Source organism: Solea solea, chromosome 9 (genome assembly GCF_958295425.1).
Source record: "Solea solea chromosome 9, fSolSol10.1, whole genome shotgun sequence".
Lineage (NCBI taxonomy): Eukaryota > Metazoa > Chordata > Actinopteri > Pleuronectiformes > Soleidae > Solea > Solea solea.
In genome coordinates, this window is record NC_081142.1 from 5752192 (window position 1) to 5778540 (window position 26349).

Below are 26349 nucleotides of genomic sequence, written 5' to 3' on the forward strand. Positions count from 1 at the left end.
TACTTAAGTAGTATTATAAAAAAGTGACTTCAACTTCTACCAAAGTCATTTTCTGGTAAGATACTTGTATTTTTACTCAAGTATCCCTTTAAGGTACTTTATACAAGACTGACACTTAGATAAACACACTTATGGATAGTATATTAAATATCTTATTAAAACCTCCTACATGTTACACACTGGACCTTTAAAGGCTGCATGTTGCTTATTGTATTACACGCGCGTGTGTGTGTGTGTGTGTGTTGTGGGTGTGTATTTGGGAGGGGACAGACTGAAGCGCAATAATGACTTGGGACTGTGCGCAAACAGAGGAGGTGGAGCAGCGTGAAGCAGAGCGGTGTCACAATGGAGTTTAAAGGAATCAAACCTGGTGGTTTCTCTCCCTGCCACTGATTTCACTGAGGAGTCACCTTTTTTCCTGCGATCAGCCGCTGCGGTTCCTCCTCCTCCTCCTCCTAAACTTTACTCCCGTGTCTCCACCGCGCGTCTGTGGACAGTGGAGAAGGAAACCAGCAGAAAGAGTCATGTTCTCCTTCATGTTCCTGCTCCTCCTCGTTCCACATGTGCTCTTCTCCTCGACGCGTAAGTACCAAACTTTGACAGATCTGCTGTAGTTTCCCTCAGGAGGTGCAGAGTCTTCCTCACTCCGAGCAGGGCTCACTGGTTTTAATCACTTGTTTAACTTAATCAAAAACAGATGAGTAATTTCTCTCCCCAGGTGTCTGCAGCTCACCCACAACAATTATTAACGAACCATAAACATCTGTCATGGTTGATCCAGCATCAACAATCCTATTTGTAATTGTCTACAAAATCACATGATACAATAGATTTAAACACGTTTATCTTTGCTGTGGAGAAATGTAAACACCTGACAAATTACCATGATCATTCAAAAGGAGAAAAATGGTGTCAATTAACAACAATTGAGCTTTTTTTTGTATTTTGAAAACATTCAGTAAAGCTTCAGCTTATAACTGAAAACAAAGGAAATGAAACTGAAAAACATCATCACGTTTCCCTCTGAAATGATTCCAGATGTATTTGTATGTGAGCACATTCATCAATACTAATGGTGACTAATTATAGTGAGAAAGATGCTTATTAGACACAGTGATGATGAGGAGGAGGAGGAAGCCGACGAGCTGTCGCTCACTCAACATCCATCAGCTCGACGATCATTTATAGCTGCTTCACAATAATAATTCACATATAAACTACATGTTATTATTATTTATTTATATTCATGTTTTTAACAAACTGCCTGTGCTATTTTTTTTGGATACAACTGTATTTTAAACACATACATTCCCAGTTGAAATAAGTGAAAGTGGAATAAATAACATATTGATAAAGTTTGTTTCTATGACAAAAGGAAAACAAGAGCAATTCAAGGCATTTATAGAAATGACAACATAAACAGAGAATAAAAAAAAAGAAAAATGAGAATAAAAAAGATCAAAATCATTAAAAACATTACACTATTAAAAGTATTTAAATGGTCAATTTCATACACAACATACATAATCATCAATCTTCCCACATAATCATCAATCATCCCACTAAACATATTTACTCAAATAAGAGACAGTAAATTACAGTAGTGACTGGTTTGACTGTAAGAAAATAGCTCTTAATGTTGAGAAAACATTTGAAAATACAATAAAACAATAGTAAAGGTGTCAGCTCCAGTCTGGTTTTCACACAGCCTCAGTGATGTGGAACCTTAATCACAATATTACATGTCACTAAATCCAGTGAGGATAAAAACAGAAAAGACAGCGGCGGCAGCAGCAGCAGCAGCACAGTGACCCTTATGTCTCACACACACACACACACACTCACAGGCTTTTTGTCATGCACATCAATCATACAGGTAAACTTTAAACCTAAGAAGAGTCGCAGGATGGAAAAGTATTCAAGGTTTTACTGACAAACCGGGGTGACCTTTCTGAGGCTCCATAAATCCATTTCATTACAGGGTCATAAATATGTGCTGAGGTGGTGCAGTGTTGCTGCTGCTGCTGCTGCTGCTGCTGCTGCTGCTGCTTACTACTTAGTATTTTGTTAGTATTTCATCTCAAGACCTGCAAGAAATGTGTTCAATTCTTAAACAAAGGTCCAGTTTGGACACAAGGCTGAAGAAAGAGGAGGCAGTCATGAAACATGACAGATGCCAACAGCGAGGGAGAAAAGAAGAATTGTTGAGAAGTTGAGGATGTCAAGGAAATAAACAGCTTAAAATACAAAGTTGATTCATCTGGAGAAACATTTAAATACAGTGTTTAAATGATATATTGTAATGTAAAGAAAAGAAAATGTGTAAAAGAAAGAAATACAGCTTGGACATTGACACAGGACCCTGAAACTACTCAAACTAATGTTTTTTAATTTAAAAGTGCGACAGTCTAATGTCTCTTAAAACAGTTTTACATATAAAAACACAGACATTACATTAAGGAATAAAATGAGAAAAAACAAATAAGGAAATCAACAAAAACTCGGCAGCGAAACACGATAAGGACTCGTGTAGTTGCTCTGGTTTTTTAAGGAATGTCATTCCAGAGTTTGGTGTATGAAATGATTTCTGGCTGGAGTTATTATTGTTGGATGGAACTGGAAGGAGAGTAACGGGTCCAGTGAGTGTTGGAGGGGAGTTATTGCTGTGGATTAATGTGGATTAGATTATATAGTTGTGAAAATACACTGAAACGATGAGTCCAGACAGGAAAGTTACTATAGAATGACATAAATTCATTGAAAGATCACCTGATTCTTTAAAAATAACAACGAACACAAAGAAATTAAAGGGAAAATATCAGCAGGGAAAACCCCGCTCATATGGGATGCAATAGGATCCATAAAATAAAAAAACACTATTTATATATATATATGTATATATATATATATATATACATACATATATATATATATATATATACAGGTTATATATATACACATATACAACAGTAAATACACATATACATTTAAGTAGACACACATGTAGATATACGCATGTATACAAGTTCATTTAAAATATACATGGATTGATTTTCCATTTTTGATATGTCCATCAAAAATAGACACGCATCTTAAAGAACTTCTGGAAATGACTTAATATTGGCTGAAAATATGGGAATAATTCTAAAGAATGGAGTTGTATTATTAATAATCACCCGTCTTATTAATGATGTGTAAGGTTCTTTTCTATTGTAGGACTGAGTTTTTTTAAATGTTGATTCCACACAGTGGGATAAATATGGAAGTACGGGTTTGTGGTTATGTTTTTGCAAAGCCTTATTATTTCATATTTTTCTCTGTCTGCACAGGAGTGCTAATGATTTTGGAATCTTTCCTCTGATATAATCAATGTGTCGTTTCCATTTTAATTTCACATTTTCTTTGTTGTTGTTTGATATCATTTTGAGTTCAACGTGATTTACTGTTTCACTGTTGATCCGACATGTGAAGGCCTCACTCTGAGATCTGTAACTGATCATGTGAAGAACTACTCAACCTGTTTGTGTTTGTGTGTCCGTCACTCAGATGTGGCAGTGATCTCCCCTCAGGATCCAGTCCTGCTTATCGGCTCCAGCCTGACGGTCACGTGCTCGCTGAGTCCAGAGCTCGGCCTCCACGCCGGCGCGTTGTACTGGACGCTGAACGGTCTGCGTCTGTCCAGCAGCTCCTACAGCGTGGCGTCCTCCAACACTCTGAGCGTCACCCTTCACAACCTGAACGGCTCTCGGCAGAAGTCTGGAGACAACCTGGTGTGTCACGCAGCAGATGGACACGTCCTGGGTGGTTCTTGTCTCTACGTGGGCAGTAAGTGGAGGCTTTGTGTTTTTACTTTTTTTCCAGTGCAGACAGTTGTGAACGGCTGATGTGGCGACAAATGACTTTTGGAGTTAGTATGATTATATAAAATTAAATTAAATAACAATCAAATCAGGTTCTGGCATTATAACACACTGTTCCACAGTTTGGGACCATTAAAAAACAGAGCCGAACCTCAGCAGATCTCTTGTGGGACACTTCAGGAATTTGTAAATGCAAGGATCTGAGGATTTTTGTTTGGACATAGAAAGAGCGATGGTCACTGATGTATCAGGTGCTAAATTATTTAGGGTTTTAAAATGATAAAGTAACTTTAAAATCTATTCTGAAAGACAGGCAGCCAACGCAGTGATGTGAGCAATTTAAATTGTCATATATGTATATATTTTTTTATATATATATATATATATAAATATATATTTATTTATATATTTATTCATTTATTTATTTTTAAGTCGTGCTTCAGGTAAGTTCATGCTGTGTTATAGAAAACAAGATGCAGCATCACGACACAAGATGTCATCAAAATATTAAATACTGTAACATGTTCAATAAAAATGTTTTAAAGTGGAATACTGTATAAGAACAATAGGAAACAAAGAACAATTACTTGGTCATTTTCCTAATTGCATTGTTTTGATTTGAAAAGGATAAATGGTTCTGCCCTGATGAAGAGAGCTTGTTATAAAAGCATGTTTCAGCGTTAAATCATCTTTCTTACTCATTATGTTATTCGGTTATACTCAACCGGCTACTGAGGAACTCATGGACAAATGCTGAGAATATTGTCAGGAGAGACTTCTGCAGACATTTGCATTCACACAAACAATTTAATAAAGTATTTAAAGTATTTAATAGGAGCGTTGCACATTAATGAACATTTAGCCAGATTATAGACATTGATTAATTTACATATACACGTCTCTAGGCAGATATATATATATATATATATATATATATATATAAACACTCAAATAAAAGGTAAGAATAAACACAAGGACATTTGATTACATGTGGCATAAACATTCATTAAAACACACGATAAAGTGAATGGAGTCACTGTGACCTCACTAAACTGTGAACGCTTGTATGTAAAGAATCCTCTCAAATTGGGCTCAAATGTTCACCTTGACCGACAGATTAAGATTTGGGTGGTCAGGGGTCAATGTCAGGGTGACCTCACAAATCATGTGTTTGGCATCTTGACCTTTAAATTCCTTTTAAGTCAAAATGTGCATATTATAAGAGTCTGGGAGAGAACGTGCGGACTGAAGCTGTTGGTCAGTGGAGACACACAATGACTGCGCAGTAACTCAGCAACACAATCAGCAATTCTATTGTACTTTTGATTGCTTTATTTTTCATGTAAGTGTAAATGGTTTCATACATGATGGAAGTAGTTTAAATGAATATATAGACACACATATGTTAATGTTTGATTGGGGTTGTGTGGTGATGCACCATCATTTGTTTTAAATCTGTTACACAATGAATATTTAAATGAAGCTCGACTGAAAAATCACAAATCAAGTCGCAAAACATCATAAAAATTGCAATTAAATAGTTTTCCCCAAATGGTTCAGCTCTAGTATCGACTCGAACATTTAGCTTCATGCTGTTTTTCTCTCTCTCTATCTCTCACAATCCACATCATTCTGTGCTAGGATTCAAATTATCTTCTCTTTCTGTTTTATAATGTGAACAATAGTTTGTTAAAAGATCTCCTGCCGCTCTCTTTCCCCACCAGCGCCTCCAGAAAAACCACTCAATTTATCGTGTTGGTCTCGCAATGCCAAGGACTTGAGCTGCAAGTGGAGCCCGGGGGGCCGCGGTGAAACCCACATCCGAACTAAATACTCGCTCAAGTACAAACTGAGGTGAGCGTCCGAGACCTGCTGCAGCTCACAGGTGATCACCTTGTCCTGCAGCACATACACTTACCCTCAGTGGCTGCAGGCTGTTGCTTTGTTTTTGTGCACATTAAAAAGAAAGATGTTTACAGAGACTGCAAAGACAAAAAAGATTTGTGTTCATGCTGTAGTTTGTTTTATTATTTAATTTGCTTTGGTGCAGGTGGTACGGCAGAGAGAAGGAGTGTGAAAATTACAGCACGGGTAAGCATCGTTACTCCTGCTACATCCCCCGTAACCTCGCCCTCTTCACCCCGTATGAGATCTGGGTTGAAGCGACCAATCAGCTGGGCTCGACATCCTCTGACATCACCACTCTGGACATCCTGGATGTAGGTGAGTAAGACTCACATTGTTTGTCTTTAGTTTCAAGCTGCAGTGCATAACATTTGGTCATCTTTTGCCTCTTGTTGGTCTTTGTGAACAGAAATGATCATAGTCAAAAACCTTTCAAACAAGCTCTGTCAAGCAGTACTATTAGACCTGACTGAGGGAGCATTTGTGTGTATGCAGCAGCAGTGCACAGGCTGTCACACTGCTGAACAACTGGGTTTTCTGGGCAGTAGAAATCACTTCGGAAAGCTTTCTTTGTGTTTTCAATCTCCAACCTGTTTACTGCTGTCGCGCTTTACTAGAGCAAAGTTGCTCGACATAGAACAAATGACTTCTTTTACGCAGTGCATGAATGTCAAGATCTAGAGAGATCACGAGCTTTCTAAGAGAAGAAGAGTGTGTGTGTGTTTGTGCATGTGTGTGCGTGTGCCGCCCACAATCATTGACTGTTGTCGTTGTCAAAATAAAATAACAAAAGTTGTTGTTGTGTCCTGGAGGAAGAATAACAAAATTAAAGACACATCAATAACAACAATCAGTTCCTCTTCATTAACTCTCGTTGAACTGTAACCACAGATAACTATTTACATAATCCAACCGTGACGGTTTATTTTGAGTTGTGGGGGAAAAGAATAGCATTCATGGATGGCTTCAATAACCTGTGTGTGTTGCGTTCACTGCCCCCGGTTCTAAACACATCAGTTTCTACTTATTGTCACTCTACTCGTTACACATCTATTTATTGGATATTTTTCACCATATTTTCAATAAAGCGACATAATAACAATTCATCTTATTTTACTCTCAGTTTTCCCTCACAGAACTTTTATTACCGTGTCAGTTGATGTCACTGAACCCAGCCCGAGCCCCACAATTATGTCTGGATTTTTGTTTTGGTCATGTAGGGTCGGGTATCCGTGCTCTAGTCATCTGACAATGGTTTGATTCCAGCGGACATTTGTTTATATTTAAAAGTTGCGCATTACAGCTTTAACTCTTGGAGGTTAATCAACAGAACTATTTCCCTTTTTCTTTTGTATACGTCCCCTCGTCTTTCCTTCCCTCTCCTCCCTGTCTGAAGCTCTCCTGCATATGGCCACCACACATCTCCAGGGACAGGGGATTTATTTTTATGGTGGACTCTCTCCAGCTCCATGCTTAACTGTGTTATAGGTTCAGGCTGTGACTCTTCCAGTTTTTTTATTGAAAAGAGTTTTAAAAAAAATGCAACAGTTGCCTCTCAGGTGATTTTTCTTCTCTCCCTCCATTCATCCTCACTGCACACTGACAAACAGATGACCTGAGTGCTTTTGAAGGAGTGGTGTCTCATATACCGTGCGCTGCCTCAATACACATAATAAACTTTTATTTGTTGTGACTTGGTTTTTCCTCTTCACCTCTAGCTGAATATAGTGGAACAAATAAAGTACATCAGCTGAGACACACACACACACACACACACACACACCGGCTTAAAGTCACAAACAGAAAACACTTTTACAAGACAAGTTCCTTCCTTCGTCTGCCTTCTTTTATCTTCACCATCGTTCTCTCTCCTTCAAAGCACTTCATTTGTTTGCACACTTTATTGTAGTGGGTTCAGTTTTATTTCATCCAAGTCTTTTCTCCACACAAAGTAAAGGCTGACCCTAACACTACACTTTCAAAATTTGTATGAGAACCTCGCTGCACTAAATGCTTACAGTAACTTTGTAATGTTTTTTTTTTTCAGACAATAGTTTTTTTCTGTATTTATTTTTTATAGCGAGACAGTTTCCTGATTGTGGTTTTAGAACGAGGTCACTCTGCTCCACGTACTGTACCTCTGCTGGAATCAAACCTTCTAACACTTGTCCTCGTGCGTCCAGTGACCACAGACCCTCCTGCCAACGTGCAGGTGGGACGCGTTGGGGACCTCGAAGACCAGCTGACAGTCCGCTGGGCGAGCCCCCCCGAGCTCAAGGACATCCTGTTTCAGGCCAAGTATCAGATCCGCTACAGACTGGAGGACAGCACTGAATGGAAGGTAGTTCAAACACACTCAAACCTGCACACAAGACTAAACCATAACTAGTTAATGCCTAACCCTAACTTCAAACGAACCACAGTTCAAACTTAGCCCTACATTTAACCAGTTCCTCAGAAATGAGGTTCTGACTCATTCAGGCCAGGTTTTGGTCTCCATGAGGACTGCTGGTCCTGACTGGTTCAGAAAAGGTCCTAAAGAGGTAACAAATACAATCACACACACACTTGCTGAGCTACTGCAGTGAAGTATGATGAATTATAGGGATAAAAAGTTGCAGCAGATCTCTTTTCCATTTTTGTGTCGTGTATTTTGAGTCTTTGCCATTTCCTGTGTGTCCCAGGTGGTGGATGATGTTGGCAACCAGACATCATGTCGGCTGGCCGGCCTCCAACCTGGAACAGTCTATTTTGTCCAGGTTAGGTGCAACCCAGTGGGCATCTATGGTTCAAGGAAAGCCGGCATCTGGAGTGACTGGAGTCACCCAACTGCAGCCTCCACTCCTAGCACTGGTACATATGTTACAGAGGACATGATGTCAAATATGGCTTTTTGGCAGTACGATGATAAAAATAGCACTGCATTTGGAACAATACTACATAAAATGGGCTTTACTTTGTGGACAGCCCCGTCACAGTTCACCGAATGTTTAAATGTATAATCATAGTCTTTCCTTCTCTTGGCTGTCTCACATTTTAAATGGTCTTTAAATGCTTCCCAAATGTCTGTGATGCCCACAATCTTGAGCATTCTTCCCATTTCTCAAAAAAAATCCACCTTTATCTGCCAATTTAAGTCAGGAAAACAATGTCCCTGTCCCTGATTCAACATCCTGGACAAGCAGATGTAAACCGCATGTGACGCAGTAGAAGGCAAACATCACATACCTTGATAGAGATCTCCCAGCAGAGGATGAGAAGGAACTGCAGAGAGCCAGGGGGACTTCTGATAGATTTTTGTTGTTGGCTTCAAAGATTGATCAAGTTAAAAAGCTGGTTGTCTGTTTGAGGCACACACAGGACCTATAAAGCTTGAGTGGAAGCAGGTTTGTGAGCAGCAGGAGGAGATAATGAGTTACATAGGTTATGTGGTATTTACTCTACTTCAGAGGGAGGAAGTTGTTATCGGAGCTCTGTTGTTGCCATAAAGAACCGATCATGGCAGTCTTATGACTTTCAGTAGCCGGTTTCCACAGGCATGTGAGTACATCACCTCCACAGTTGAAGATGTTAAACGGAGAAAACATTTCCACCGTCCACTGTACATATTGTTTTGTGGGAAATTAAACAACATTAATCTTCATAAATGCTTACTTGGGAACTCTGAGAGTCCTCCAAGCTGCACACGCAGATTTGTTCTTTCAGGTCTGTCGATATGTTAGTGTTGAAAAGCAATTTTATCCCTGATATTAGAAGAAATTCATTTCCCCCTTCCTCTAAAATGAAAATCCACAAAGAGACGTTTCTCACTGTTTTGACATTTTATTATCTAAAGAGGTATTGGGTTAATAAAACAAGTCGTCAGCCGTGTTTATAAGTGTGTGCACACGCAACATAAAAGTAGGAAAATTACAGGTCATCCTCTGTGAACTCACAAACATGTGATCGGCAATCCAGCAAAGATTTATTCAGTGTAGATAGGCAGGGAAAACGTGACAATTCCCTTCATAATTCATAATCTTATAACTAACACATGTCCTCACGATGCTGTTTTTCATTCCTTCCCTCTTTTCTTTTCTTTATCTCTCTCTCTCTCTCCCCCCCCACGACCCACCCATTCTCTCCTCTCCCAGAGCGTTTGCAGAGCGGCTCCTGTGACTCTAAGCCCAGTGAGCAGAACTCCACCCTGCGGCGGGAACTCAAGCAGTTCTTCGGTTGGGTCCGCAAGCACGCGTATGGCTGCAGTGGCATGTCAATCAAACTGTACGACCAGTGGCGGGTGTGGCTGCAGAAATCGCACAAAACGCGCAACCAGGTAGGTAAGCGGAATCTCTATTTATTTTCACTTTCTTAAAAAAAATACACACAGTAGAAGGTCAAGTTTGTAATAATTAGTGACATTGCAGACCACGATGGAGTGTTAGGGCCAAACTGAAGAGAACAAAAATGGAATCTTTTGAGAATAAAGTCAGAATATTATGAGATTTGACATGGAATATATAATATCCTTACAGGCGTAATTAATAATTTCTTCTTTATACTAATTTTATACTATTTGTTATACTTCTTATTTTAATTACTGGAGTTCTTTTATGTGGGTGAGCTCTGTAATGCCATTGTTTTCTCTTCTTTTAACAAAAAAGCTCTACTGTACATTCAATTTTGTCGTAAATGTTACCCACTGGACCATTTAACAGCCACTGCTGCACTCACGACCTCCACTGAATCTCTGATAGAGCCCTTTGTTATGCCATGTGGTCAGCATTGTGGCTGACTTCTCTCAAGCTGATTGTCTCTGTGAGGTTTCAGTCCATACTTTGTGATCAGGTAAAAAAAAAAACATGCGGTTTCCACTTTACTGGCTCAAGTGATCGAGGCAGAAAAGTGGATCCGCCGCTAGTCACGAGACTCTGATTTTATTACGTATTTTAACAATGTATACGTCTGATCTTAAGCTGATGACCACAACAAAGAGAGATGAACATGCAAATGTAATTAACAGCCCACTGTGATGGGTTCCGTTTGTGTTTTGTTCCCCTCTTGGCACTAAGAAACCCCCTTTCACGAAAATAACTCAGGCCAAATGGCACACAGAGCCTCGGCATCTCCTCTGTGTTTATGTGACTGCGAGGATTTCAGAGCATTCAGCCTCTTCCTCTGCTGTTCACTCCTTGAACTCTCACAAACACTCACTTTAACCGACTCGGTCTCTGAATATGTTATTTTTTGTGCTTGAATAATGTCCTTGTTCTCAAAATGTGACGACTTCCCACTGATTAGAGATGATGAGAAAAGTGTCAGGGGACTGGGAATGATGCACAGAGACTTCGAAAGAGATGATGCAAAAGAAGAAAAGGGAGAAAAACGTGGAATCCAGACATGGAGCAATTATCTTGATTATTGTAAATTACCCAATTTTCTGCTTTTGTATTTTCAGATTCTTCAAGATGATAATTCATAGCACCGCCAGTGTTTTGTTGTTTTTTTTTAATTCAAGAACAGCCTCACCAAACACTGATGGACAACTGGCCTGGAGTGTCCCAGCTGTGGGAGAGGTCCACCGCCCTGGCTGAGGGATACTGCAGCGTTTAGTCTCATCCGCCGCGAGTTTAAAGGGCCCGAGTGGAAGATAACTGAAGTGAGACAATGAAGCCTTTTCTCTAATATTTCCGCTGGTCTTTGCACACACACACTTACATTAATGCCCTCAGTAACTGCACTTTTTAGTCCATGTATAAAGAATGAAGTTATGGTTATAGTTCGGGCTTCTTACTGAGTTAATAAAAATATGTTTTAATGATGTCAAATGGTAACTATTACTCAAGCATGTTAAAAACATAACATATGATGTATTTCAGTGGCAATAACATGACATGGGTGTCTGTGTTTGTAAAGCGGTAATTAACAAACATTAGTACTTTTGTAGAGGTTTAAACAAATCTATGTGAAATGTACAATTTTTTCACATCCTAATGTGATTAAGTTACTTTAGCAATATCCCAATTGATCAAGTTGATGAGAACTTATAAAACATCAAATATACAGTTTTGTAATATTAGTGTAGTTAAATGTAGTCATGTCATGTCATTTCAGAGTAAGTAGTCATTAAACCACAGTACATAAATCATAAATGCTCTACTTTCTGTTAAGTGCACATATCAAAGAGTGTCTGAACATACATTTTGATACTATATATTTTTATAAATGTATATTTAAGCAATATGGATTTTTCTTTTTTTTAAGTTATATGCTTTACTTGGTCAATACTGAAACAGTGTATGAAATGTATAGAAAAGAGCAGAAAATATCTTGTTATGTGTTTTTATTTTCAAAAATATAACATTGAGTACACAGATATGTCTCATACGTTGTAATATTATTAAACATTTTTCCCCCATTTCATACGAAAAAGAAGCATTTTCTTTACTTTTTCTTTTGCTGCGGCACGCATTAACACAAGCACACATCTCCTGACAGAAGCATGCGCGCACACACACACACACACACACACACACACACAGATTGTGAAAAGCCCCCTGGGTGGAATAAGACTGCAGCAGCAAGCAGGGTGGAGCCAGAGGGCAGGTGGGGGTGAGGGAGTCGATAATTGCAGCTGAGGAATCCAAGATGAAAGTTGCGGCAGGGCTGAGTGAACCTGTCATCCCCACTGTGTGGTGATATGAGAGGGCGGCCCTGTCAATCACTCTCCTCCGAGTCATATTTAAAGTCCTGCATGATCTCACTGATTGCCTCTTTGTTCTTGATGATACTTGAGAAGAAAAGAATACAGACACACATTTATTAGGAAACTAATGTAAAAAGAATTATTGCTTTTGTGTTAATCTACGACAATTTCTTTCAACACAAACACAAATTACAGTGGTAACAAAGGACGGGCTGTTAAATTAGACACGGGACGTGCACAAGCTTCTGAGCTCGGGCAGGGTATTGAGAATGATACCCTGCTAAAAATGATTTTGATGATTAAAATTACATTACACAATAACGTTAAATCATTTTGTTTAAGCTGGCCTGGTCATCTTCTTGCAATCAAACATTGAGCAACTTTCATGTCACTTTAGATCTTCGTGATGTACCCTGTGTGCTTATTGGCTCACTTGTGCTCATAAGATTAACTCCTTAGATGCCAAAAACCTTTTGTGATATTAGGTGATACAGAGGAAGTACGATTCCCAGTTGATACCACTAAAGTGCTGCAGTTTGATACCCAGCCCTACTCTAAGCAGCTCTACAGCTGACAGCAGGTTGAAAGTGAGTGAGTAAATGGGTCAGTGGGGAGTCAACACAGTAAACGCAGGGGTTACAATGGCTGCTCTTACTCGTGCTTGATCTCCTGAATCTTTTCTTGACAGCCTTCCTCCTCCGGGTGATCCTGGGCCCGCTGCCTGGCCAGCTGCAGCTTGGCCGTCTGTTGAGAAGGCACATCAGACAAGATTTATGCAAACCATTCATCAGCAGAGACAGAGGAAGAACTCCGAGATAATAAAAGCTTCATAAAAAGCTTTACGTAAAACGATACAAAAGTGCTACACATCAACGCTGAGCACCAGATGTACGAGATGTGGAGTCTTCAAGAATGAGGAGAACCACCGGGGCTTGTTAACCTTGTAACACCAGAACTGACTGAAATGGTGTTTACTAAGCAGTGGGCACCAATATCTACACAACTCAGTCATTGTACTGTTGCCTTAACCACCCACCAAAAACGAGGTTTTTACTGTGTAACAAATACCCTTTACCTATAAAGGAAGGAATAAACAGGCCATCACCTAACTCAAAAAAAACTGCTGCTGCTTTTACTTTGAGTTTTTCACAATAAAAGTGATTATTTTTAAAATGAGTTTGCAGAGCTGATGTGATTACTGCAATGTAGCGGATTTGCAGCCCTCACTCACATTCTGGTCACATAAAAGCAGTGGCATATGTGCTTAGTAAAGAATGTACGTGATATTTTGGGTTTTACAGATTTTAAATGATTTTCTTTTTACAATACCTGATCCATGATTTTGTCCAGTATCTGACTTCTAGTGATACCGAGTATCATCCTTACCAACTCCTTAATATGACAAGAGCAAAAGCTGCTTTAGGTCAGAGAGTGCGAAATGTGCATCTTTGTGCATTTAAAGTAGTACAGCTGCATCTATTATTTAAGAAGCCCAATGAACTTAATGTCCAACCTTTCATTATTAAAAGGTAGCGCTCATCGGGGCACTCCCAGGTTTGGATGAGTGTTGATTGGACCCTTTTAAAACCTAGAACTTTCAGCACAGGAGGCCTGTGTGGAATTCACACCATCACAGAGTAATCAGTGGCCACAGGCTTGTGGTCATATACAATGAAAACATCTCACAGCTCTGTGAATATAACTCATTTACCTGGAGCACCCGTGGGGACAGTTTCTGTAACAGATTACAGCAACGAGTGCACTTCCTACTTTGACTTTTATGTTAGTCTTTATCTGGTGCTTTCAGTGAGCTTTATCAGATAAGGCATCATAGCTTGGTGCAGCTAATGTTCAAAGTGGTCAAACGGATGTAGACTGCGTCAGTTTACAAACAGGCCCCTCAGCCTAAGGCAAGACAAGAGGATACCAAATGAGCCACTGTCAGGTTCCTTAAATTGGCTCAGACTATTCTCCCTCTCTCTCTCTGCTGTGACTGTTCTTCTGTACAAGCACACAACCTGGTTTGATTATATTGTCTTACATTTAATCTTTTGCTTTACAAACACACCCATTTGCACACATGCACATCCTAAATATTATGAACATTTAATTTGACATCCTAGATTTAATTCAAATATATTCTTTAAATATTATTCATGGTGTTTTGCTATGACCTCGTGAGACGAGTCTTGACACTGTGACATTTTACTAGCTGAGTAGAAACTTCTCCCTCCGGTAGGAGATTCTTCGAGAAGGTAAAACACATTTACATTTACAAATACATTTTCACTGTGTCAGTATGACGAATAAAGCCTGTAGCAATTTTCACACTAATGGCATTTTTCATCTTTGCTGTACTGTTTCGCTGAAGAACTCTGCCTCCTTGTGGTGAAACTAAGGAACTGTACCACCAAAACTAACAACTCCTGTGAACTGCATTACATCAGAGGAAACCTGAAATATCACTTATGGTAGGTTTGGAGGATTCAAGATTCAGTTCTTCATTGTCATTTTCTTAATGACAATGTATCAATATTACCTTCAAATATCATGAAATTAAACTTTAGTTCAAATTTGAAGCTAAACCTTTGGAATATAAAAGGAATAGAATAGAATAGAATAGAATAGAAATACTTTATTCATCCCCAAGGGGAAATTGTTTCAACATAGCAGCAATACAAACAAATATTATAAACATAAAATGTAAAATGTGACATTAAGTCAAGTATGCAAAACAAAGTAATGCTACACATATTATGCATGATCCTGTTGTCTTGTTCTCTGTTCTCTCTGTCAGCTTAATATAAATGTATGATTTAAGAAATAATTAAGAGTTTCATACCAGCTCAAGTTTCTGCTTCTCTTTGCTCTGCAGTTTCTCAATGTGCTCAGAGAGATCTGGCCTGTTGAGCTCATGGTGCAGCATCCCCTTGATGTCCAGCACTTCCTTAGAGATACCACAGAAGGCCTGCGTTATCTCATGAACCAGCTGCTTGTAGTGGTCAAAGTCATAGTGGGGCCCTGTCCTCAAGTAGGCCTCATGTCCCCTGGAAGACAGCCATCAGCCAAAACAACAAAAAGGACAGGAGGAGAAATGTAAGAAGCCCATGATTTAGATTCCTCTATTTATTTGCAAAAAATGCAATTCAGCCACTAGGGCTGCATAATTGACTCTTGGTTAAAGTCCAAAACTTGATAAATTAAAAGGGTTGTACATTTGTATAACAAAGGGCAACTGGTGCCAAATTAACAAGGCTGGATAAGAAATATGTTGAGCAAGGCAAGTTTGCAGTGGTAAAGGCACTTCCTCAGAAGAGATGCAGAGTTTGATGAGAAAGTGGAGGATGGAGCTGCCACACAAAAGATAAGGATGAGGATGGCTGAAGAGAAGGTACATGGATGTGCTAAAAGGGTACATGAAAGTGGCAGGAGGGATGGAGAAGGATAGAGAGGCAAAAATCCTCCTAATCAGGAGCAGCCAAAAGAAGAAGATTGTGATAAACTATAACTACACCACAGCATTTACTCATGACATCATTACTAGATCCAAACTTACTCGTCAAAAAGCCGATAGGTCTCGACTCTCTCTGACTGAAGATGATAAAACCTCTGGATTAAGCCTTTAAAGTCTGTAGAGACCTGCACACACATAATCACATTTCAGAGCTACAACAGAACATTTTACAGCATACCTGGTGGAAATGTAGAATAATATTAGAAACATAAAGACATTCAACATTTTGAATATATATTTTTATCGATGCAAACTTGTGCAAAGTTTGTGATTTTTGGGTTGTATCTTTGACCTTCCATTGTCGTTTTTTAGCAATTCATATACGAAACTGATCTAAAACTGACGTATTATTGATGCTTAATGTTCTCGTTAAATTTTATTAACTATAACTAAAATGGACGTTTACTTACGAGCACTTTGTAGATATAAAATAAGTCAGTAACATGCAGTAAACTATTCCTGATATGAACAGTTGCCAGGTTACCATTAGCTTAGTTTAGCTTGTAGTTTAGATTAGCCTAGCTAAGCACATGTGAAGTGTCATTTCTCAGTCTAGGAGACGGTTCCCGCTAAATAACAAACTTAAAACACTTACCATAATAAACTGTTGGAAAATACTGCTGTTGAGTTTACGGAGACTCGACAATGTCATATGTTTTTCAGTCATTAAACGATGTTTTCATTCTGTATATGAATCAGCATCACGAGAGCCCGCCTACCCGGAATTGAAGGAAGAGCACGGAGCAAGAGTCGACTTCAAAATAAAGGTTTGACATTGACCAGGGCAGTTTACGCTCACAAGGGAAATGCAAGTTTGTCTGATGTCGATATTTAAGATATTTTATTTTCAGTCTGTCGATGTTGAATCAACAGGTTCCTTCTGCAGTGATGTGATTTTATCTCTCATCTTGAACATAAAGTTGATGCTACTTTTATTTTGAAAAGTGTATAACGTTACTGGCGTCTGGCTGCCACCAACCAATCAAATACACTCCTGCACAAAAGAGGCAGCAGATCACTACTTCTTTTGATTGCAGATTATTTGCATTACCTTTATTATGAAAGAATATCAATGATGGACAATGACCTGATGTTTTGTGAGGACATCACGTGATCGTAGTTGTCTCTGTGATGAGATGGTTGATGAATTGTTGCACCTCACTAACACTGGGCGTCTTCTCTGGTTTACATATAGGATAATAAAGCCTTGTACCAACATGGGGAGAGACTGAGTCTCGCGTAGCTACTACTGTGTAGAGACGCGGGCACTCCCACGCCTCGAGTCTCCCTCTGCCACCCATTGGTCCACTCAGCATCTTCAGCACCACGCAGTCTGAACAGCGACACTCAGCCATGCAGTTTCTATCGGAGAGGGATGCTGCACAGTTACTATGACAATGTTTATCTCATCATCATCATCTTCAACCCTGGTAGCATTGTTTCATCAGTGTGTGTCGGCCGTTAACCGTCGGTACATCTGTTAAAGCTCATTGCCTCGAAGAGAGGAAGCTGTTTGTTTTTGGTTTTTTTCCACCACCACCACCACCAGCAGCAGCAGCAGCAGCAGCAGCAGCAGAACAGATGCGCGGGCTCGGGGGTTTGCGTTTCTTCACCTGGTTTTCCCTCCGGTCGAGTCCACAGGCATGACGGTCTGTGACACCGGAACCGCTCGGGCTTTAGGAAGCAGCAGCAGCAGCAGCAGCAGTAACAGCAGCATCTCATGTTCAGTGCCGCATCCACAAGCCTCGCCGCCCGACCACCGGGTTCCCCGGTGTCCGCCGGTCACACGAAGGCTCTTGTGACATGACAGCTCGCGGGAAGAAGAGGAGGATTAAAGACTGCGGGCAGGGGTTGGAGAAGGATAGGAAGGAAGAGGGAAAACTGAAACAGAGAAGACACAAAATCCCTCTGTGATTCTTCCTCCATATCTGCAGGACGTTTCTCTCTGTGGTCCTCAGAGAGTTCAGAGCACGGGGTCAATCACAGAGCCGGACTCCAGGAGCCGCTTCATGTGCCCGGGCATCATCATCAGAGCAGGTGCCAGCTGACGCAGATGGACCAAACCTGGATCCTGGTCTCATTAGACCCATCTAATGCTTTATTGTGATTCAGTTTGGGGCCTTTAGTGGATGGTGGCAGCCACCTTTGCACAGTCTCAGCTGATGCACAGCCTCACCGTGTTGACACTAGAGTCAGCCGCTGCTCCTGTCAGACTCACCTGGCTGCTTCTGACCATCACCTTCACCTGCACAGACATGGGCTGCATCCAGAGCATCGCCTGTAACAAGTCACGCATCAAACGGGAGAACATCGTGGTGTACGACCTGTCTGCCACCATCGACCACTGCCCCACTGTCATCGAGGAGAACTCGCCGATAGTACTTCGGTACAAGACGCCCTATTTCAAAGCCTCGGCGCGGATTGTGATGCCGCCCATTCCACGCAATGAGACATGGGTGGTAGGCTGGATCCAAGCCTGTACCCAGATGGAATTTTACAACACCTATGGAGACATCGGCATGTGAGTTCACACCAGTGTCACCTGTGACATGCCGTCAGATAAACGCGGTTTTAAAGCCTGTATACATATAAATAAATATGCAGCATATGTCGATAATACATTTAAAAAAAATATATATATATATATTGAAAGAACAAATGTGCAGGAAAACCTAGAGAACATGAGAGCTTGTTCTGTAGCAATAATTAAATCAAAATGTATTGCAAAGTAAGGCTTGGTAATAATTCAATAGCCAGATGTATATATCATTATAATGTTAATGCACTTAACAACACAATAAATGTTATACCTAAGATTAGTGAAACGTTTCCAGGGTTAAATGTATCACTTCATTTTATTGGTTTCTTCAACATTCACTCAGGAGCAAAACCAAATTTTTCTATCGGACATTTTATTGCAATAATTTATTGCAATAATTATGTTTATGTTTTTTTTATTGTGATTGTCACATCCAAAACCTGGGTGCAACATGACAAGAGACTCCCTCCTCACAACTCCCTCGTACAAAACCTCTACAACACAGATTACTTTAAAGGTTTATAAATACAAACACAAGACTTCCCCCCAAAAGGTTCAAGAAAGTCTGGAGTTGGGATGATCAGTGCTTTAATACTGAAACCTGCTGTGCAGGACCAATCAGCTCCCAGGATCCACCAACACACCCACTCACCTGCAATCATGCACACCTGCAACCAATGATACACTCACACGCCTGCAGAGAGACAAACACACACACAATCTTGTTATATCTTAGTGAGGACACACTTTTGACATAATGCTTTCCTTAGCCCAGGGTCTGCAATCTTTAGAATGAAAAGAGCCATTTATGTTATCTCTCCACCAAAATAAAATGAATCTGGAGCTGCAAAACCCACTTGACCCATAAAATTAAGATAATATTACATGTAAAGTTGTTTATACACAGATATACTATATATAAAAAAGATTGATACTTTGTTGCATTAATTAAATTTAGACCCAACCTTTTACAAAGTGGAGGGGGAAGAAAAACAAACATATAATAATTATGAAGACCTAGTCCTCATAACTTTTTAATGAAATAAAAAGTAACCCACTCTGAAATAAATAAAGCAATATTTGGATTTTAATTGTCACGAGTATGTGGATCCAAAGATGGACAGGACTCCAAATTGGCTTCCCATATTTCAAACAACAATTTGGGTTGGTTTCAATATCACATTTGACGTAGACATTGGATGTGATGCAAGCCACAGATTGCAGACCCCTGTCTTAGCCCCTTACTCTAACCTTAATCATCACAACTAAATACCTAACCTTAACCCTTACCCTAACCTTAAAACTGTGGGGTCCAGACAAAATGTCCTCACAAAGATAGGTTTTTATATGTATCACAGTGATACAGTGCAGTACACTCACACACACAAAGACGACGCTGGGGTGGTAACAGAAAAGTTTTGACCATATTGCCCAGTCTTATTACTGAGTATTTACTATTCAACAAACAGGAGACACCATTGAAACACAAAAGGAAAACACAAAACAATAAAATACACAAAGAGGCTAAAGAAAACAGAATAACACATCGTAGCTAAAGTATTAGAAGTGTCCAGGGTTTTTCTCATACATGAGATGATTAACAGTTTCAACAGAGAGATTCCTTTAGAATCGACTGGAAATTTTGGGAAAATGTTCCGAAAAAGGTGAGGTGACGAATGCAGAGCATTTGTGAACACAGCAGGTTAACTGTGCTCGTCAGCCTTCTTCATTTAAACGCCCACCAACAGATTCTGTTCCTGTGACTTTGGCACCTAAATAGGAGAGCTGCTATTAGAGGAGCTTAACAACAGTTGCTGCTCTCGCACTCAAATTGTACTCAAATTGTACCCACAGAGACATGTCCCCCCCCCTCCTCCACACCCCCTGGAAGGCATGTATGAGGGGGTGTTTAATCCCGCTGGGTTTAGGGAGTGGGAGTACGGGGTGAGAGGATGACACTTTGAGGTACAGTGTCATCAGACTGGCCACAAAAGCACAACAGATAGATGGAAGGGAGCCACAGGGTGACAAAACTGTTGGCTGAAACATAGAGATGATGATAATCCGCTGATACAATCACAAGATGCCATTTACAGGCTGCTCATCGTCAGCTTGTGTCTGGATTCACATGTTGATCTTGTTGAAACTGTCTTAGTTTCCTCGTAAACAAAGATTTTTACAACTTTGCAAACCTCATGGACATGAATATGCCAGAAGAAGACAGAAGACAGGGAAAAAAGACAGAAAAAGCTCCCTCCATTCCTTCCAGTCTGGCTGACATTGTAATCATTATTTCTTGATGCTTTATGCCAAACTGTTTTTTTCTGTTTCTGTGAAAAATAACTTTACAATTCAACGTGTGACATAAAAAGGAGAAAAATAGCAAACCCACAAACAGGAATCTCCCATTATCTCACATTTTTACTTTGACATTTTGCTGCAAATAATCCCACACTATGTTGTTCTGTGGGAGCCACTTTTTAATATTTGACACAGACACTTTTAGATGTTATCATTTCCAAAATATTCACTGTTCAATATTCAAATTTAAACTTCAAAACATTCAGCTCAATGGTGTAGTATCCCATACTTTCTGAAATAGTCAACTTCCAAACACACTTGAATTGAAACACATTGAAACAGTGTTTCTATGAAATACTAGTTCCACATGCTTCAGTGTACAAACCTCATTCCAACAGCTACAAAAAGTGGAACGCCTCGCAATTTACACAGGTGTATATTGCGTGGAAGGTTCATTGTTAGGAGAGAACCTTCATGGTTGTCTGACTCAGTGTGTGCTGAGAGCCACAATACAGGCAGCAGAAAGGAAATGGAGGAAATCAAAACACCCTGACGACCTGCTTTCCTATCATTCTCTTCTCTCCACCTTCACTGCCTCCATCTCTGCAGCCAAACAATCTTTCTATCAGACTAAAATTCAATCCTCTTTCTCTAACCCCAAAAAACTTTTCTCGATCTTCTCTAACCTCCTTGACCCTTGACACTTTATCAACTACTTTACAAAAAAAGTAGATGACATTCACTCTTCTTTCTCAACCCCACCTCCTGATCTCACCACTGTACCAACCACAAATTCATCTCCTTCTCTATCCTCTTTCCCCCCTCTATCTCATGATCAAGTTCTTTCCCGAATAACGTCTGCCCGCCCCACCTCCTGCCTCCTTGACCCTATCCCTTCTCACCTTCTTCAGTCAATTGCTTCTGATCTTCTTCCTTTCCTCAACCTTCTCATTAACACATCTCTATCATCTGGTTGCTTTCCTGACTCTCTCAAAGAGGCCAGAGTGACCCCCCTCCTTAAAAGACCCATCTGAAGTAAATAACTACAGACCTGTCTCTCTACTTCCTTTTATTTCCAAAACTCTGGAGCGTGCTGTCTTTAATCAACTCTCTTCCTACCTTCTCCAGAACAACCTTCCTGATCCTCATCAGTCTGGTTTTAAGGCAGGTCACTCGACCGAAACTGCACTTCATGCTATCACTGAGCAACTCCACACTGCCAGGGCTGCCTCTCTCTCCTCTGTGCTCATCCTCTTGGACCTTTCTGCAGCGTTTGACACAGTTAACCACCAGATCCTTACTTCCTCCCTTCAAGAACTAGATGTCTCAGGCTCTGTACTTACCCTACTCTCATCCTATCTTCCAAACCGAACATACAGAGTAACCTGGTGAGGATCTGTGTCAGAACCCTGTCCTGTAACTACTGGGGTCCCTCAGGGTTCTGTCTTGGGCCCTCTCCTCTTCTCTCTATACACCAACTCTCTTGGTTCTGTTATTCACTCTCATGGTTTTTCCTATCACAGCTACGGCGATGACACCCAACTAATTTTCTCTTTTCCCAGCTCCGAAACACACGTAGGAGAACAGACTGTCTGACCATCACCTGAAACTCAATCTCGACAAGACCGAGTTTCTTTTTCTCCCAGGAAAGGGTTCTCCCACCACAGATCTGACCATCACCCTTGATAACTCTGTGGTAGCTCCTTCTCATACCGCAAGGAACCTGGGTGTGACACTTGATGACCATCTCTCCCTCACTACCAACATTGCTGCAACAGCTCGATCTTGCAGATACATGTTGCACAACATCAGAAGGATATGGCCTCTTCTAACCCAGAAGGCGGCACAGGTTCTGGTCCAGGCTCTTGTCATCTCACGCTTGGACTACTGCAACTCTCTCCTGGCTGGTCTCCCTGCGTGTGCCATACGACCTCTTCAGCTCATCCAGAATGCAGCAGCTCGACTGGTCTTCAACTTACCAAAATTCTCTCACATTACACCACTCCTCCGTTCCCTTCACTGGCTTCCTGTCGCTGCTCGCATCCGCTTCAAGACTCTCGTACATGCGTTCCATGCTACAAACGGATCCAGTCCATACAATGTCATTACCAAAGCACAGTGACTTACATCAGGGTGTCTCAATCCTGGTCCTCGTGCATGTTTTAGAAGTTTCCCTGCTCCAACACACCTGATTCTAATGGTCAGCTCATCTGGAAGCTCTGCAGACGCCTGATAACGAGCCCTTTATTAGAATCAGGTGTGTTGGAGCAGGGAAACACCTAAAACATGCAGGACGATGTGTCCCCAGGACCAGGATTGAGAAACACTGACTTACAGACTTTGAACTGTGTCTCTCTGACTGAGAGGAGAACCATCCAGCTTTTCCATAGAGCTCAATATAAACTGACCACTTCTGAACAAAAGCAATTTTAAAACTGCCATTTCGCAGACATTTTTGACTCTATCTTTACAAAATCTATATCAAGGTCTTCAGTCAAGCATTGTGACACCCACAATGAAGACATTTCAGCAATATAAACTGGTCTTTGCTTTAAAATGAGTTTAGAAGTCAGTGGTGCTCTCTGTTTATTTTTGTTATGGATCTCACAAGGTGCCACACACAGCTGATTCAGATAAGCAGATTAGACTGTTCACAGGTAAACACACAGTGAGAGTGTATATTCAACTCATTTAGGACATTATTGATTGTGTGATTGACTCAGTCTTCCGTCTCTAATATCTCCTCCTTCAGTGTGATTGTGTAAATGTAATGTCGATCACTTTCACAGTCGTGTTTGACTTCACTCACATGAGACTAACCCCTGATCTATCTATTCAGATGTTGGACATATTTTCTACTTTCCATCCCTCATCTTGCACAAATTTTCAACGTCTTTCTAATCATTCAGACATTCAGTTACAAAAGTTTAATTCGTCATTTCAACTTCTCATTGTTACCAGTCCACAATGCAGCATGTCAGACTCGCTTCAGCTCAGACAGAAGGCAACAATCCCTCTGATATTTCTTCAGAAATTGTCTTTTGTTGTTAGATGACAAAATGCATTTCCAGCTCATGAATTATATAAAAGAATAAAAACAACAGATGTAATTTATATTAGTAATAAATGAAACACAGCAGCAGAAATTTCTTTCTGTTCACCCATGCAGCATAAATGAGCATCCTGCTGCAGTGATGTAGAGCTGTATTCTTGGGTAAAAACAGCTGGTCACTTCAGTTTTGTACTTTAACATGATTAATGCGTTTGTTGGTTTCCAGCTGCAGATACAGTGATCTAATAGAAATAACACCAGGACTGTGTGGAATCAACTAAAAGTAAACTAAAAATAGCCACAATGGATCACGATCTGGTTTATTTTTTATTTACCTATTTACCAAACTACACGGTAACACAAATCTGTATGAGGCCTTATTTTCCTTGGACCATAACCATCATCCATATTTGATCAAAATCCATTCTTTAGTTTGTTGCTCACAAACAGACAAACACTGGATGGCAATACCAGAATCAATATGTGGATTTTCCCAGAAGACTCTTTCATTTTCTTTATTTTATTTGTTTGTTTGTTTGTTTGTTTGTTTATTACTGTTATCATTTATGTATCTATATCTCTATATATCTGTTGTATCCTCATTTGCAAACAGATAATGTCCAATCCCAGGTTCGACCTTATCAAGACCAAAACCTGGTCCTGATAAGGTAGAACCTCATTTATTAGGAATTGGTTAAGTTTAAGGCTAAGATTTGAATTGTGGTCAGGTTAAAATAGGGATAGGTGTTAGTTAACTGGTTATGATTCAGGTTCAGGCTAAATTGAAGTCAGTGAAGAACAGCTTCACTAAGCCGCGTGTGTGTGTTTGTCACTTTGTGCTACATTTTACGTGTACGAAAAGTGCTATACAAATAAAGATTGAGTGGTTGGTTCCTTCATACATTCATTGCAGGCTCATACTGTCTTGTCTCCTCCAGGTCGAGCTGGGAGCTGCCTCAGCTGCGAGAAGGTCTGGTGAGGGCCATCAGTGACTCAGACGGCGTGAGCTACCCTTGGTATGGGAATACAACGGAGACCGTCACCATCGTGGGACCCACCTCCAAGCCGTCCCGCTTCATTGTCAGCATGAATGACAATTTCTACCCAAGTGTTACCTGGGCTGTGCCAATCAGTGAATCCAACACACCCTTACTCACTAACATCAAACGGGACCAGAGCTTCACCACCTGGCTTGTGGCACTCAACACCACGTCCAGGGAAAAGATCCTGCTCCACACCATCAAGTGGAGGATGAGGGTTGATATTGCAGTGGATCCGTCCCTGCCTCTTGGCTCCAGAGCCAGGCTGGTGGGTCGGGTGCATCAGGACCAGCCTCGGGTGCTGACCCGCATGGAGCCCATCCCCTCTAACGCCATGGGGAGGCCCAACGCCAACGATGCACAGGTCCTGATGTGGAGGCCGAGGAGAGGGCCTCCACTTGTTGTTATACCGCCCAAATAGAGCGTTTCATCACATCACAGTGGGCCACTTCTGCAGCGAATCAGCCAGACGAAAACAGACATGGAAGCTCTGTAAGCAGGTTGTATGACCTGTTAACGGCATAAATAAGAATTAAATCTTTGGCGTGTAACATCTTGAAGGGACAACTGCCTTAATTACCCACTGCTGCCTTTGACGAGCCAGAAAGTATGTCAGTCTCGATGCCAGGTGCTGTTGAGCTGCTGGTTCTTCAAGCATTTATTTCAGTCTCAGCACAACTGAGCAAAGAATTGTATACCTTTGAAAAATTGGCCACCAGTGCTGGGATGTAACACGACTCTGCGCTGTAGTCTGGCCCAGAAAAGAAAGAAACGATGAATCAAGCCTGAACACAGCATGTTTTTTTTGTTTTTGTTTGTTTTTTTGTTTTTTTTTAAAAAAAAAAAACAAGGTTCTCCAGCCTTAATGATGACATCACCCTGGCCTGCTCTGTACTGCGCAGCACAGTGCTGCTTTTGAGTGGAACCAAGGAAAAGGTGCGTTTTTGTGTCACCAGGCTACACGGAGGCCAGTGCTGCTGTGGGGCCTGACTCACAACAGAGATTTACTAAATATCAAGTGATGTGACACTGGATGGTGTGTTTGCAGACGTGTGTGTGTGTGTGTGTGTGTGTGTGTGTGTGCAGCCAAGTATGTATGACTTTGTGGTCCTGTGTTTTTTATTAATGGAGCCCCAGGGTCAGGTCCAGGCTTGCTGCTTTGTCACACCAGACTGCCTCACACACACACACACAGACACACACACTAGGGCAGGTTCCCAAACCCAGGGATCCTGAGACACAGACAGCAAGTCACTAGATAATTGTAGGAAATCCACTAGTTGTTTTAAAAAAAAAACTAAATCCTGATCTAAGATATGGATCTACAACAGAAAGAACTATTGTGTTTCTCCTTGGGCCATAACCTACATCCTCCAAACACTTCATCCAAATCTGTCTTTTATATTTTGAGATATGCTCCTCACAGACAGACCACGGCAGCAAGAAAAAAAAA

General features: G+C 40.7%; 3 protein-coding genes across 4 annotated transcripts; 2 read left to right on the top strand and 1 right to left on the bottom strand.

Annotated features, from left to right (window-relative positions):
- Positions 1–365: 365 nt before the first annotated feature.
- crlf1b (cytokine receptor-like factor 1b) lies at positions 366–11649 on the top strand. Of its 2 annotated transcripts, none has more exons than XM_058639431.1 (8): positions 366–582; positions 3547–3825; positions 5585–5714; positions 5911–6083; positions 7949–8106; positions 8450–8618; positions 9899–10080; positions 11203–11649. In XM_058639431.1, exons 1-8 carry the CDS (start codon positions 525–527, stop codon positions 11224–11226), a joined length of 1173 nt encoding a protein of 390 aa, XP_058495414.1. In that variant the 5' UTR covers positions 366–524; the 3' UTR covers positions 11227–11649. The 2 variants fall into 2 exon arrangements, with proteins under 2 accessions (XP_058495414.1, XP_058495413.1); XM_058639430.1 differs by having other exon boundaries at positions 445–582; positions 9899–10084.
- A 423-nt stretch (positions 11650–12072) lies between these two features.
- On the bottom strand, positions 12073–16707 carry rex1bd (required for excision 1-B domain containing). The gene is made up of 5 exons (XM_058639432.1): positions 16560–16707; positions 16007–16089; positions 15293–15497; positions 13106–13194; positions 12073–12534 (listed from the first exon to the last, which is right to left on the bottom strand). The coding sequence occupies exons 1-5, from the start codon at positions 16629–16631 to the stop codon at positions 12462–12464; spliced, it is 522 nt and encodes a 173-aa protein (XP_058495415.1). The 5' UTR covers positions 16632–16707; the 3' UTR covers positions 12073–12461.
- A 234-nt stretch (positions 16708–16941) lies between these two features.
- On the top strand, positions 16942–25726 carry fam78bb (family with sequence similarity 78 member Bb). The gene is made up of 2 exons (XM_058637425.1): positions 16942–18485; positions 24795–25726. The coding sequence occupies exons 1-2, from the start codon at positions 18094–18096 to the stop codon at positions 25315–25317; spliced, it is 915 nt and encodes a 304-aa protein (XP_058493408.1). The 5' UTR covers positions 16942–18093; the 3' UTR covers positions 25318–25726.
- Positions 25727–26349: the final 623 nt, after the last annotated feature.